Source organism: Mobula birostris, chromosome 2 (assembly GCF_030028105.1).
Source record: "Mobula birostris isolate sMobBir1 chromosome 2, sMobBir1.hap1, whole genome shotgun sequence".
NCBI classification, from domain to species: domain Eukaryota; kingdom Metazoa; phylum Chordata; class Chondrichthyes; order Myliobatiformes; family Myliobatidae; genus Mobula; species Mobula birostris.
Window position 1 is genome coordinate 74,730,944 of NC_092371.1, and position 14,128 is coordinate 74,745,071.

The following is a 14,128-nucleotide window of genomic DNA, read 5'->3' on the forward strand; positions in this document are numbered from 1 at the left end:
AGTGTAAAGCTGATACATTCAATTTTATTTTCTTCTTCTCAAACTGCAGGGTGAATTCTCTCATATTACGATTACTGCCTCCTAAGAGTTCCTTTACCTTAAACTTCTTAATCAGATCTGTGTCATTACATACCACCAATCCAGAAGTGCCATTGACCTGATGGGATCGACCACAAACTGCTCTAAAAAGCCCACTCGTAGGCATTCTGCAAATTCCCTCTTTTGGGATCAAGCACCAAACAGTACAATCTACCTGCAGGCTGAAATCCCCCAGGACTATCATAACATTGCCCTTTTTACATTCCTTTTCTATTTCCTATTGTAATTTGTAGCCCACATCCTGGTTACTGTTCAGAGGACTCTATGGAACTCCATGACTTTTTACCCTTCCAGTTTCTTAACTTTAGGATTCTACATCTTCTGATCCTACGTCACCTCTTTCCAAGGATCTTATTTAATTTTTTTTAAACCAATAGAGCCACTTCACGCTCTGCCTACCAGCTTGTCTTTTCAATACAATGTGTAACCTTGGATGTTAAGCGCTCAAATATGATCTTCTTTCAACTAGGACACAGATGCCCACATTATACCTGCCAATCTCTAACTGCACCAAAGATTATCTACCTTATTCAGTATACTGTGTGTATTCAAATATAACATTTTTAGTCCTGTTTTCATGACCTTTTTTTTTTTTGATCTTGGACCACTGTTGCACTTCAATTCATCCAACTGACCGCAATTTTACCTTGTTATCTACCTGTTCTTCCTCATATCGTCTCACTATACATTACACTGCATCTAGTTGTACACCAACTGCCCCATCCTCAGCCTTATCATTTCTGTTCCGACTCCGCTACCAAATTAATTTAAAACCTCCCCAGCAGCTGTAACAAGATGATTGGTCCCCCTCGGGTTCAGATGTAACCTGTCCTTTTTGTACAGGTCATACTTTCCCAAGAAATCCCAATGAGCCAGAAATCTGAAAGCCTGCCCCTTGCACCAATTCCCCAGCCACACATTCACCTGCCAAATCATTCTCTTACCCCCACTGGCATGTGGCATAGGCAGCAATCCAGAGAATACTACCCTGGAGGTCTTGCTTTTCAGCTTTCTCTCTAACTCTCTAGATCTCTCTTCAGCACCTCCTCCCTTTTCCTACCTGTGTCGTTGGTACCATGATTTCTGGCTGTTCGCCCTTCCCCCTTTAGAATGGTGTGGACCCTATCCAAAACATCTCTGACACTGGTACCTGGGAGGCAACATACTACCCTGGTGTCTCTTTCACTTCCACAGAATCTGCTTTCTGCTCTCTAATTACAAAATCCCCTATCCCTACAGCACTCATCTCCCCCCTTCCCTGCTGAGCCACGGAGACAGATTCCATGCCAAAAACCAGGCTGCTGCACCTTCCTTCTGGTAGGTTCCCCTCAAACTGCCCCCCTCCCCCCCAATAGTATCTAAAGCAGTATACTTACTATTGATGGGAACAGCCAAAAGGGTACTCTGCACTGGCTGCCTATTCCCTTTCCCTCTCCTGACAGTCACCCAAGTACCTACCCTCTGTAACTAGGGGTGACGACCTCCCTGTAGCTCCTGCTATCACCTCTTCATTCTCCTATATGAGCTGAAGGTCATCCAGCTGCAGCTCCAGTTCCCTGACTAGGTCTCTAAAGAGCTGCAGCTTGATGCATTTCGTGCAGATGTAGTTATCAGGGAGACGACTGTAGGTCCTCCAGATTTGCCACATATCACACAGGGAACATTCCACTACCTCCGCATCCATTCTCAGCACATAAGCTATGTACTCACAAAAAAAGCTTACTAGAAACTTTCTTACTTAGAATCTCCACCTGTTCTTGCCCAAGCCCGTTGAGTCAAAGCTGGCCGCTCTGTCTGACCGCAACAATCACTTAGATCACATTTCTTCCCTATTCTGATACTTGGTCTGAACAACTGAACCACTTGACAATGTCTGCGTGCCTTTATGCATGGAGTTGCTGCTACGTGATTGTCTTATTAGATATTTGCATTACCAAGGTGTACAGTTGTACCCAACAAAGTGGTCACTAAGTGTAGATAGTACACACTGGCTGCTTGTGATAATTTGAGGAATACATTTTCCTGTTTCCTGTCCATCAACACATTCCATCTTCCCCATTTCCCTATGTTCGCAGACCCAATCTTTGTCCTTTAGAAAGACAGTAGATGGGTAGGAAGAAAGATAATCATGTCTTTGTGTCCTATGTCTCACCATCCAACTTACACATCACCTGTCTCTGCTGATCTTGATAAGACCTTGATATGAAAATATTTTTCTTCACTTACAAATACCTCCATGGCCGCCTCTATTTTTAACTCCACTCTCATTCAGCCCCAAAAACTTCAGATGTCTGTGCCTCTCTAACTCTGGCAATTGGCTTCCATTCCCGCACCCCCCCCCCCCCCCCCCCACATTCTAAAGTACAGGTTAGTAGGTTAAATTGATCACACGGGTGTAATTAAGTGGTGTGGGCTCGTTGGCCTGGAAGAACCTGTTACCATGATGTATCTCTAAATAAAAATAAAGAGAGGCTGCTTCAGTATTTATTTACGGATGGCTTGGTAGCATAGCGCTATTGTAGTGTCAACAACCCAGGTTCCCTTCCGCCACTGTCTGTAAGAAGCTTGTATATTCTCCTCACGACCGTGTGGGTTCCCTCTGGGTGCTCTGGGTTCCTCCCACATTCCAAAGACATGTCAGTTAGTAAATTAATTGGGCATTGGAAACTGTCTTATAAGTAGGCTAGTGTTAAATAGGTGGATTATAGGTGGTGTACAGAAGTGGGAGGGAGGGACGAGGCAGTGGCTGGAAGTATTAGGTGGATGGAGATGTTGACGTAAGGGAGGCTCTGGAATTGGGAGACAGCAACTGGTGGGTGACAGGTAGTGACAGATAAGTGGACAGCAAACAAAAAAACAAAAGAGTAGATGGAGCCAGGAGGGAGAAGAGGTGGGTAGGGGTGGAGATAGAAGCTGGAAGATGGTAAGTGGAAACATAGAAGGTTACAGTTGATCCGCCAGCTATCATGAATACACTTCCTACCAACCAGACTCTTGTAAGGACGCCATCTTGTAAGAGATTCTTCAGATGCTGGTAATCTAGAACACACACAAAATGCCGGGGGAACTCCAGCAGCATCTATGAAGAGGAATAAGCAGTCTACATTTCAGGCAGAGATTCATCAGGATACCCTCCTGATGCAGGGTCTCAACCCAAAATATTGACTATCCTTCTGTCTTTACAAATGCTGCTTGACGCGCCATGTCAGTTTGCCTCTCGCTCCAGATTACAGCTCCTGCAGTCCCTTTTGTTACTATGTAAATGAAAGCTCTAAATGTTGTCCTGGACAGAAAATGGGTTAAAATGAAGGGCACAAGAATAAACCTTGATTTCAAAGCAAGGTGACAGATCAATGTGGATAAATGGTGACAAAACCCGTATCTTGCCATTACACAGAGAAACCCTGCTGCAGGCCTTGTCATAACATCTCACTCAGCAGCACAAAGATATCACAGAGATAATGATGCACACACAGCTTATGGTATTTACCACAGGGTGAATTTAAACAGAACTAGTGCCAAACACGATCACATTTCTATTATGTTCTTGTAGTGTTTAACAGTTCAATAGATCCTGAAGGACATACCTATCCAGAACGTACTGTAAAGTTTCTGCTATCCCAGACTGCTCCTCTCCTATCAAGGAAGGTTGGAAAAGAATTTCAGGAACTCTGATTCGCTCACTGCCCAGATGCAGTTGATGGTATTCTGCTAAGTTGAACATCTGTCCAACTGGCTAGATGGAAAGGTAGAAGTTGGTTATGATTATCATTGAACTATTGAGCACAGTGGACTCAGTGAATTCACTAGTTGAGATTATACACTGTTACAAAACATATTTGCATGACACACTAATGCAATCACCCAAGGTGGTTATGACAACTTCGAGACAGGCAACACAAGAAACTGCAGGTGCTGGAATCTAGAGCGAAAAAAAAAGATGCTGGAGGAACTTACTGAATCAGGCAATTTCTGTAAGGGGAAATATATATCAACACTTAGGGCTTTGATACCACTATCCAGACCATATGTTCCCATCCTGGGGTTCACAGACCCCTTGCTTGGCATGAAAAAGGTTGGGAAGCCAGGGTTAACAGGTTGTGGAGTCAGTTCAGCCTCCTGAACCGGTGTGGATAATTTCCACTTCAACTCTGAACCTACAGACTCATTTTCAAGGATGGTATAACTCATGTTCTCAGTATTCTTTGTTTTATTTGCATGATTTGTCTTTTTTTTGCACTTGGTTGTCAGTCTGATTTTATATAGTTTTTCATAAATTCTATTGCATTTATTTTCTTGTAAATGCCAGGGAGAAAATGAATCTCAAGGTATTTTACAGTAACATATGCATATTTTGTTAATAAATTTACTTTGTTTTTTGACTTTGGCTTGAAACTTGAAATGTTGACTGTCCATTTCCCGCTAAAAAGGTTGCCTGGCTCCAGAGTTCCTTCAGCAGCTCGTTTTTCTTCTCCCCTCCCCCCAATTTTTAGACATGTAAAGTATTTTAATCTCAAGCAATTTCAATCCAAATAAATGAAGGGATAGGCACAAATGAAATAATCACTTGCCTATATTTTGTGACCAAATATGAAATGTTACACCTTGGTAGGTCATATGTAAAAAGACAATACACTGTTAAGGGCAAGATCCTTAAGTGTGTTGATTAATAGAGGAACCTTGGGGTCCAAGTTCATAGCTCCATGAAAGTGGCTACACAGGATGATAGGGTGGTTAATGCGGCATGCGGCAAGCTTACCTTCATTATGTCATATTTTTTATTGGCATACAGCGTGGAACAGGCCCTTCTGCCCCCTTAAGCCATGCCACCCACCTAGTTTAATCCTAGCCTAATCATGGGACAATTTACAATGACCAATTAACCTACCGATACGTCTTTGGAATTTGGGAGGAAACTGGAGCACCTGGAGGAAACCCACATGGTCACGGGGAGAACGTACAAACTCCTTACAAGCAGCAGCAGGAAGGTTGAGGCATTGAGTTCAAAAGTCAAGAAGCTACGTTGCATCCTTATAAAACTCTAGTTAGGCTGCAACTGGAGTATTGTATACAGCTCTGATCACTCCATTATAAGAAGGATGTTGAGGCTTTGGAGAGGGTGCAGAAGTGGTTTACCAAGTTGTTGCCTGTACTATAGTGAGAGACTGGACAAACTAGGGTTGTTTTTCTATGGAGCAGCAGAATCTGAAGGGCATTCTGATGGAGGTTTATAAGATCATGAGAGGCATAGATAAAGCAAGCAGATAATATTTTTAAGGGTTGAAATGTCTAATACCAGAGGGCATGCATTTAAGGTTAGAGGGGGTAATTTCAAAGGGGATGTAAGGGGCAAGAGAATGAAGGGGGCCTGAAATGCTCTGCCTGGGATGGTGGCAGAGGCAGAAACAGAAACATTTAGGACTTTTAAGAGACATTTAGATAGACACATGAATATGAGCAGAAAAGAATAATATGGACAATATGTCAGCAGAAGGACTAGCCTAGTTAGCAATTTGATTACTAATTTAATTGGTTCAGCACAACATTGTGGGTTGAGGGGTCTGTTCCTGCGCTGAACTGTTCTATATTCTAAAGAGAGAACCAAAACTGCATAAATGCACTGTATATGTAAAATATTTGCAATGTGGCTGTCACACCCAAGGTGTAGAAATCATGAGTAAGGAACTGCAAATTCTGGAAATCTGAAATAACAGCACAAAATCTTGGACTCAGTGGGTCAAGCAGCATCCATGGAGGCAAACACCGTTCAGGATGACTGAAAAGTCACTAATTAAAATATATTTATTCGGTTTCTTTTCTTCATAGGTGCAGCTTCATCTGGCAGGTTTTCCTGTTTACATAACAAAAATATTCACAATTGCATAATGGTATTAAATGCTGAGCTATAGTCAATGAACAGCATCCTGACATAGGTGTTTGTGTTGTCTGGGTGGTCTAAAGCCGCGTGGAGAGCCATTGAGATTGCGTCTGCCCTTGACCTATTGAGGCAGTGTCCATTACTAAGGACCTCCAACACCCAGGGCATGCCCTTTTCTCACTGTTACCATCAGGCAGGAGGTACAGAAGCCTGAAGGCACACACTCAGCGATTCAGGAACAGCTTCTTCCCCTCTGACATCCAATTCCTCAATGGACATTGAAGCCTTGGACCCTATCTCACTTTTTTTAATATATAGCATTTTTGTTTTTTGCACTTTTTAAATCTATTCAATATACATATACTGTAATTGATTTACTTATTTATCATTTTTATTTTATTTTTCTATATTATGTATTGCATTAAACTGCTGCTGCTAAGTTAACAAATTTCACATCACATGCCGGTGATAGTAAACCTGATTCTGATTCTAATTCTAATATCATCCTGAGGTGTACAAAAATGGCAAACATATCCTCCTGCTATTCCAACCTATAACTTGAGCTCCATACAATAAGAGTCATTTGTTTAGACTCACTCCACCCACAGCAGCAGCAGTAGCTGAGTCAGTCACTCAACCACGTCAAAATGCAATTGTTTTGACCATTTGTTTTGTGGGAATGTCTGGTTAGTGACCTGAAAGATATGATCACAAAAAAAAGATTTAATTTCCCGTAACACAATTTTGGAGGTACAGTCTAATCGCTGCATCTAACCTTCACTAACGAACGAAATTGAGGCACAAAGGTAAGGTATAGCACTTTTTGCCCTGAAGTCAATGAAGAATTTTCACTAATTATCCACTTCTTATTGGAAGGAAAACTTTAGAGGGATAATGTGGAACAACCCAGAGAAATTGAATTAATTATGTTCTAGCTAGCAAATGTTTCAATAAACTGAAAGGACTTACAGATTGCTGTGTTTCAGATTGGTTTAGAATTTATCCCCTTTCAAGAGCATGCCATTAAATACTGTTCTGGATATGGTGAACTAGCCATTCATGGACAAGCTACTATCCTATGAGTTGAGGCTAACTCACTGGGGGTATTTAAAGAAGAACAGATACCTTTCTGGAACATCAGGAATTGAGAACTGACACAGAAGTAATAACGTGCAAGCAGTTAAGTCATGATCATACAAAATGTCAGACAGGTTTGATGGGCCAATAATTCGTACAATTTTCTTAGTTCTTAACTGCTGCACATCAGAACTAAACACCAAAACAAAACAAGCCAACTGCACAGTCAATTCAAGGGTGTTATCTCATCTGCGCATTGGATGTTTGACAGTCTTTTTTTTATATAAATGAGTCTTTTGGGGCTTCTTTATTTTGTGGCTGTAAGAAGATCAACCTCAAGGCTGAAGGTTGTATAATGTATACATACTTTGATAATAAATGTACTTTGAACTATCAATGAGATTACAAGTAGTAACTGTTGGAATAGAGTGCAAAATTAGTATTTTTCTTGTAGTTTAACTTTCCTATGCTTGATTATTTTTATATAATCATCCATATGTGTATAATTGTTCAGTGAAATTTCAGTAATTGTATAGCTGATTCTATATTCTTCTAGAAGTTTCTCTGCAGCCTGTCACACCACTAAATCTAACTGTTTCATAGGTCACATTTTATCACTGGAATGTGCTTTATCTCTCTGACGCGCTAGTATTTGATATGAAGACAACCTTTTTTCCCTTTTCTATGTAGACAGTCATTTTTCATTGTTCTGAACACCTACTAAAATGGCTATTTAATTACAACATTCACACCTCATCCCTGACTTCCAAAGAACTCAGATTTAGATTTATTTATCACATGTACATGGAAACAGTGAAATGAGTCGTTTGCGTTAACAAGCAACACACCCGAGGATTACACTGAGGGCAGCCTGCAAGTGTGGGCACATATTCAGAGCCAACACAGCATACTCACAATGCTCAGAACAACATAACAAATTAGAACATACCCAGCAACAAGGCAATAAATCTCTGAGTAAATATCACCAGATCAAGCATAACCAATAACCAGGTATCCACTGCTCGAAGTGTAACTTGCCTAATTCATGAACATATATTTTTAATTCTGGCACAAAAATAAGTTTCTCAACATCTGATTTTCATTTTCATGTAAGAGTGCCAATGCTCTGGATTTCGTTTGAGGAATGAAACACAAAGTATCTCTGTACAGCTGTGGGCCTTGTGCCTAGCAAGTAGTCATCGAAATCATACCTGAACTACATTGGTTTGTTTTCCAAAATCATTCTGATATTCAGGGAAAAGCTGGTCCAGGTCATTTACTCCTTCCAAGTCCTCCATTGTCTGGTCACAGTTCAAAACCTGGTCCAGGTCAGAAACCTGAAAGCACATTTTTAACAACATGGAAGTAGAATATAAAGCTTTCCCATCTTCATTAATTTGGTCATGACCAAGCACATCTACAAGATCAAGGCCCAAACCACCTTCTTACCAAGCATTACATGAGCATGTGGGTTAGAAAGGAGAGTGCTTAAATGAAGCAATAGAGGTATTAGTACAGTGGAGGATTCGTTGATCATACAGAATTCATTCACATCTGGTATTGTGCATTGAATCAGCTAACTTGGCACAGTAAACTTGTGCATGGTATTCTGGACCTAGATAAACCACATTTGCTATATGGTAAACAGACTCGATCGCCACAAAAAGAGAGGCACTGCACAAGGTGAAAAAAAAGGATAACTATGAGGTATACCATAAGGAAAGATAAAACAGACTCGTACTTTTTTCCCCTCTAAAGGAGAGTCAAAAGAGTAACTCAGCAGGGGGTCTACAACAAAATGAAAAAGGATTGATAGAGTTTTTAACCTAGACAACCTGTCACCATTTCTGATTAAAATAAAAAATTAGCTACATATATACTCAGCACCTACGCCCTGTTCACCAGAAAAAACAGCATCTCCCAGTGGCCACCCATTTTAATTCCACTTCCCATTCCATATGTCCATCCATGGACTCTTCTACTGTCACAATGAGGCCACTCAGGTTGGAGGAACAACACCTTATATTCTGCTTGGGTAGCCTTCAATCTGATGGCATGAACATCGATTTCTCAAACGCGGTATGCTCCCCACCCCCTCACCATTCCCTATGCCCATTTCCCTCTCTCACCTTATCTCCTTGCCTGCCCATCACCTTCCTCTGGTGCTCCTCCCCCTTTTCTTTCTTCCATGGTCTTCTGTCCTCTCCTATCAGATTCCCCCTTCTCCAGCCCTGTCTGTATCTCTTTCACCAATCAACTTCCCAGCTCTTTACTTCACCCCTCCTGGTTTCACCTACCACCTTGTGTTTCTCTCTCCTCTCTCCATCACTCCTCATCTTTTTTTCTTCAGTCCTGAAGGGTCTTGGACTGAAAAGTCAACTACACTCTTTTCCATAGATGCTGCCTGGCCTGCTGATTTCTTCCAGTGTGTAGTGTGTGACACTTGTACACCAGTTCATTAATCTAATCAGCCAATCACGCAGCAGCAACTCTATGGATAAAAGCATGCAGACAAGATCAAAAGGTTCAATTGTTATCCAGACCAAGCATCAGAATGGGGACGAAATGTGATCAAAGTCACCTTGACCATGGAATGACTGTTCCTGCCAGACGTGCTGGTTTGAGTATCTCAGAAACTGCTGATCTCCTGGGAATTTCCCGCACAACACTCTCTACAGTTTACAAAGAATGGTGCCAAAACAAAAAAGAAAACAGCTAGTGATCAGTAGTTCTGTGGGTAAAAACATTTTGTTAAAGAGAGATGTCAGTGGAGAATGGCCAGACTATTTCAAGATGACACGAAGGCAACAGTAACTCAAATAATCATGGTGTTACAACAGTGGTATGAAGAGCATCTCTGAACGTACAACACATCGAACCTTGAAGTGGATGGGCTACGGCAGCGGAAGACCATAAACGTATAGTAATTGGCCACAGGAGGTACCTAATAAAGTGGCCGCTATGTGTATAGACATAGAGTTAGAGAGATGCAGCAAAGAAAGTCTCTTTGGCTCATCAAGTCCATGTCAACCACTGACAATCTTTTTACACTAACCCCATTTTATTCTCCCTGCACACACATCAATTTCCCCCTAGATCAGGGGCGAACCCCTCGGCATAAAAAAGGTTGCGAATCCCTGCCCTAGATGTCACTATTCCAAGACACACGAGGGGTTAATTAACCTACCAATCTGCAAGTATTTGGCATGTGGGAGAGTACCGGAGCACCTGGAGGAAATTCAAGCAGTAGGCAAGAGGTCCTGAACAAGCCCCACTATTCATTATTGCTGAGGTAGTGGAAAGGGTCTCACAAGTTTTTGGACATATCACTGAGAAGCTCTCTTGGTCTGTCAACACAACCTCAATAGTAATGAAGGCACAACAGCAATTATACTACCCGAGGTGCTTAAGGAGAGGTAATCTGCCCTAAAAGTTGCTGGCCATAGAAAGCATACCAACATATATAATGACAGCATGGTGTTCTAGCTGCAGCAAGACAGATCAGAAAACACTTTGATTAGGTCAGCTCAGCACATCATTGGGACTCAACTACCAGAGTGGGAAATAATCTGCAACTTTCGATGCCTACAGCGCACTCATAACATTAGTAAAGATCCATCTTATCCTGGACACTGTCTGTTCAATCTCCTGCCATCTGGAGATTGAAGTCATTTGTTACATGTAAATATGGGACTATTTTTTGAAAAATCTGTACTGCATGCATCGTAAATATTTTGCACAGACTGAAGTAGCATCGTAATCTCATTGTCTTGAACAATAACATTAAAGTTCTATTCTATTCTCACAGGGAGAACATGCAAAACCCACACAGACAGCACCCGAGATCAAGTTTGAAATCAATTCTCTGCACGGTGCAGCAGCACCTTTACCAGTTAAACCACTGTGCGTGACAAGTCATACCAAATTCAATAAGGAATCTAGAAAAACCTTCTTTAGCCATGAACTCAACACTGCAGATGAATTTAAAGCCATACATAAAAGGTCTACTTGGTTATAAATTTAACTATAGCTCATCCAAATGTAACTCAAACTCACAGCATTTCTACACTGGACAATTGCTCCAAGTACGATCTGAAGTACGCTGTCAATCTGGTTGAGGATTAAATGCTAAATAGTGATCAAGGGGGTGCATATGGTAACACCAAATCTTTCCGATATGGATAAAGGACTCAGCTGACACAGCAAGGCCCAAAATCATCCAAGGACAAACATTAGAGATTGAAATCCAAAATTCAAAAACCCTTGAAATATGAATGGAAAATTCCACAAGGCACTGAGAAGGTTCTCATGCAACATTAACAGTTCTGAGAAGTGACCTCACATAGGTAATGAGCAGAAGTTAATGAACATTAGAAAAACACTGCATAAAGTGAAAAATGAAGATCTCATATTTGTATTGAAAGAGTGGAGTTGTCAGTGGAGTGAACATATGCCGCTTAATGGTATGCTGATCATGAAATAAGATCTACAGGTTTCCCCCGCCATCCGAAGGTAGAGTGTTCCTATGAAACGGTTCATAAGCCGAAATGTCATAAAGTGAAGAAGCAATTACCATTTATTTATATGGGAAAATTTTGTGAGCGTTCACAGACCCAAAAATAACCTACCAAATCATGCCAAATAACACATAAAACCCAAAATAACAGTAACATATAGTAAAAGCAGGAATGATATGAGAAATACACAGCCTATATAAAGTAGAAATACTTCTCTACAATGATTGCCTGCACAGATCTCCATAGCGAAAATCTCACGCAAGCGCTCTCGGCATAAACGCGCTCTCCAGTAACCTTTAAGCTATGAAGCTGCCAAATCTACCAAATAACACGTAAAAATACACAGACTATATAAAGTAGAAATAATGTATGTACGGTGTAGTATCACTTACCGGAATTGGGAAAACAGCGCCGAGCACACTGATGATGGTGTGTTAGACTGAGTCGTCGCAGGCTGGGTGGTGCAGTGGCCCCCACCCTCCGGGCCGCCGACCCGATACATTGCCACGAAGAATGCAGCGGTAGCCGGGAGGCACCCAGCACATCTTTAAGAAAAAAGCCAAAATAAACACGCTAATCAATTAGGTGCTGCCCGGCACATAAGTGTCGGCACAGATCAGAGGCGATTGCCGATCGCATTGCCTCTGATCTGGGCCGACAATTACGTGCTCGGCGGCACCTAATTAATTAGCATGTTTATTTCGGCTTTTTTCTTAAAGGTGTGCTGTGTGCCTCCCGGCTACCACTGCGTTCTTCACGAATCGGTACAGTATCTGTCCGGGGTCCGGGTGTTGGGGTGGTGGGACACAGGGGTGTCATCTCATTGTCGATCAGGGCAGGCAGCTCATCTTCTCCTATGACTGCCCGCCTCGATGTCGAAGGTTGAGGTTCATCGTCTGCTGTGGCTGATGTGGAAGGCTTGCTTGACTGCTGAGCCTCGCCCGTTTTTCTATCATACAGTTGTTCGTAAGCACTCAAACCACCCTGCAAATATCCCCTAAACCTACATACCCTTTCAAAATTAAAGTCGTACTTTATCATTGCAGCAAAAATCTCACGCAGTTGCTTCACTTTCTGCATTCGGTTGCATTTGGTTTCGATTATTATCCTTTCCTCTTCCAATTGCATCAGCTCTTCATTTATCAGTTCTTGGTCATGGGATGCCAAAACCTCTTCAACGTCATCTTCGTCAACTTCCACAAACCAAACTCACTTTGCCCTTGCTTCGTTCACTACGATCGAAACGCTTAATTATGTCTAGTTTTACGCTAAGTGTAACACCCTTACTCTTTCAGGCTTTTCCGACACCTTAGAACTCATCTTGCTAATGGCTGCTCAATGTAACATGTTAAAGCAATGCCTTTCTGAATCCGGGGGAGAGCAGCTGCTCGGGCGCGCGCTGATTTTTTATCGCGCGCTGCCTTTCTTCGTAACAGTGAAAACACCTTCTGAAAGCCAAAACAGGGTACTAATGTAGGTCTTTCGTAACAGTGAGGTTTCGTAAAGCAAACGTTCTAAAAGCAGGGGACACCTGTATCCCAACAAACTGAAAATTGACGGCAATTGTGAACATTTAGTAGGCTGGTTGCAGAAATTTAAGAAAAGGTATCGCATTAAATTTTTTGAAGATCTGTGGTGATTGAGTATTAATATTGTGAATCTAGATGAAAATCTAACATGCTGAATGGCTGCATCAGTGCACATGCGTGATGAACAAGTACAAGACAAAGACTGCTTACCAGGAACACACAAATTTACAGTTGGAAATGAAAGTGACCCCAAGCTATCCCTTTACATATCATAACTCTGAAACACTTCTGGCCTCAGGCATTTCTGATAAGGGGTACTCAACCTGTACTACCCAGAGCCTGATACCTTAAGTTGGAGGCTACTGCGAGTGACTATTCCATCATGGCTGATTTATTATCTGTCTCAACCCCATTCTCTTGCCTGCTTCTCATAACCTTAGAAGCCCTTACTAATCAAGAGTCCATCAACCTCTGCTTTACATATAGCCAATGACTTCGCCTCCAAAGCTGTCTATGGCAGTGAATTCCATAGATTCACCACACTCTGGCTAAAGAAATTCCTCATCTTTTTTCTCAAGGGATGTCCTTGTATCCTGAGACTGTGGTTTCTGGTTCCGGACTCACCACGATTAAAAAAAAAAATCCTCTCCACATCCACTTAAAGAGTTTTCAATATTCGATAGGTTTCAATGACATCTTCTAAACTCCAGTGAGTACAGGCCCAGAGCCATCAAATGCTCCTCATATATTAACCCTTTCATTCCCGGGATATTTCTTGTGAACCTCCTCTTGACCTTCTCCAAAATAAACATGCAAAAAGAAAATAAACAGAACTCATTTCCAGAGCAATCATTTATAATCTTGAGGTTAAGGCTGGGTCATGCTAGCTGGGTTCTGAAAGAGGTAGTGGTAGAGATTATGGAGGTATTAGTAATGATTTTTCAAGAATCATGTACTCTGGCATGGTGTCAGTGGACTGGAAAATTGCAAGTCACTCCACTTTTTAAGAAAGGAGGGAGGCAGCAGAA

The 14,128-nt window shown here is 41.7% G+C and overlaps 1 protein-coding gene across 1 annotated transcript in view; it reads right to left on the reverse strand.

Annotated features, from left to right (window-relative positions):
• The window catches only part of actr5 (actin related protein 5), a 64,522-nt gene that overhangs the window by 12,585 nt on the left and 37,809 nt on the right, over positions 1-14,128 (reverse strand). Inside the window, exons 6-7 of the mRNA XM_072243151.1 lie at positions 8,266-8,391; positions 3,687-3,835 (exon numbers count right to left, since the gene is read on the reverse strand). Coding sequence (XP_072099252.1) covers positions 3,687-3,835; positions 8,266-8,391 — 275 coding nt within the window. The remainder of the gene's footprint in view (positions 1-3,686; positions 3,836-8,265; positions 8,392-14,128) is intronic.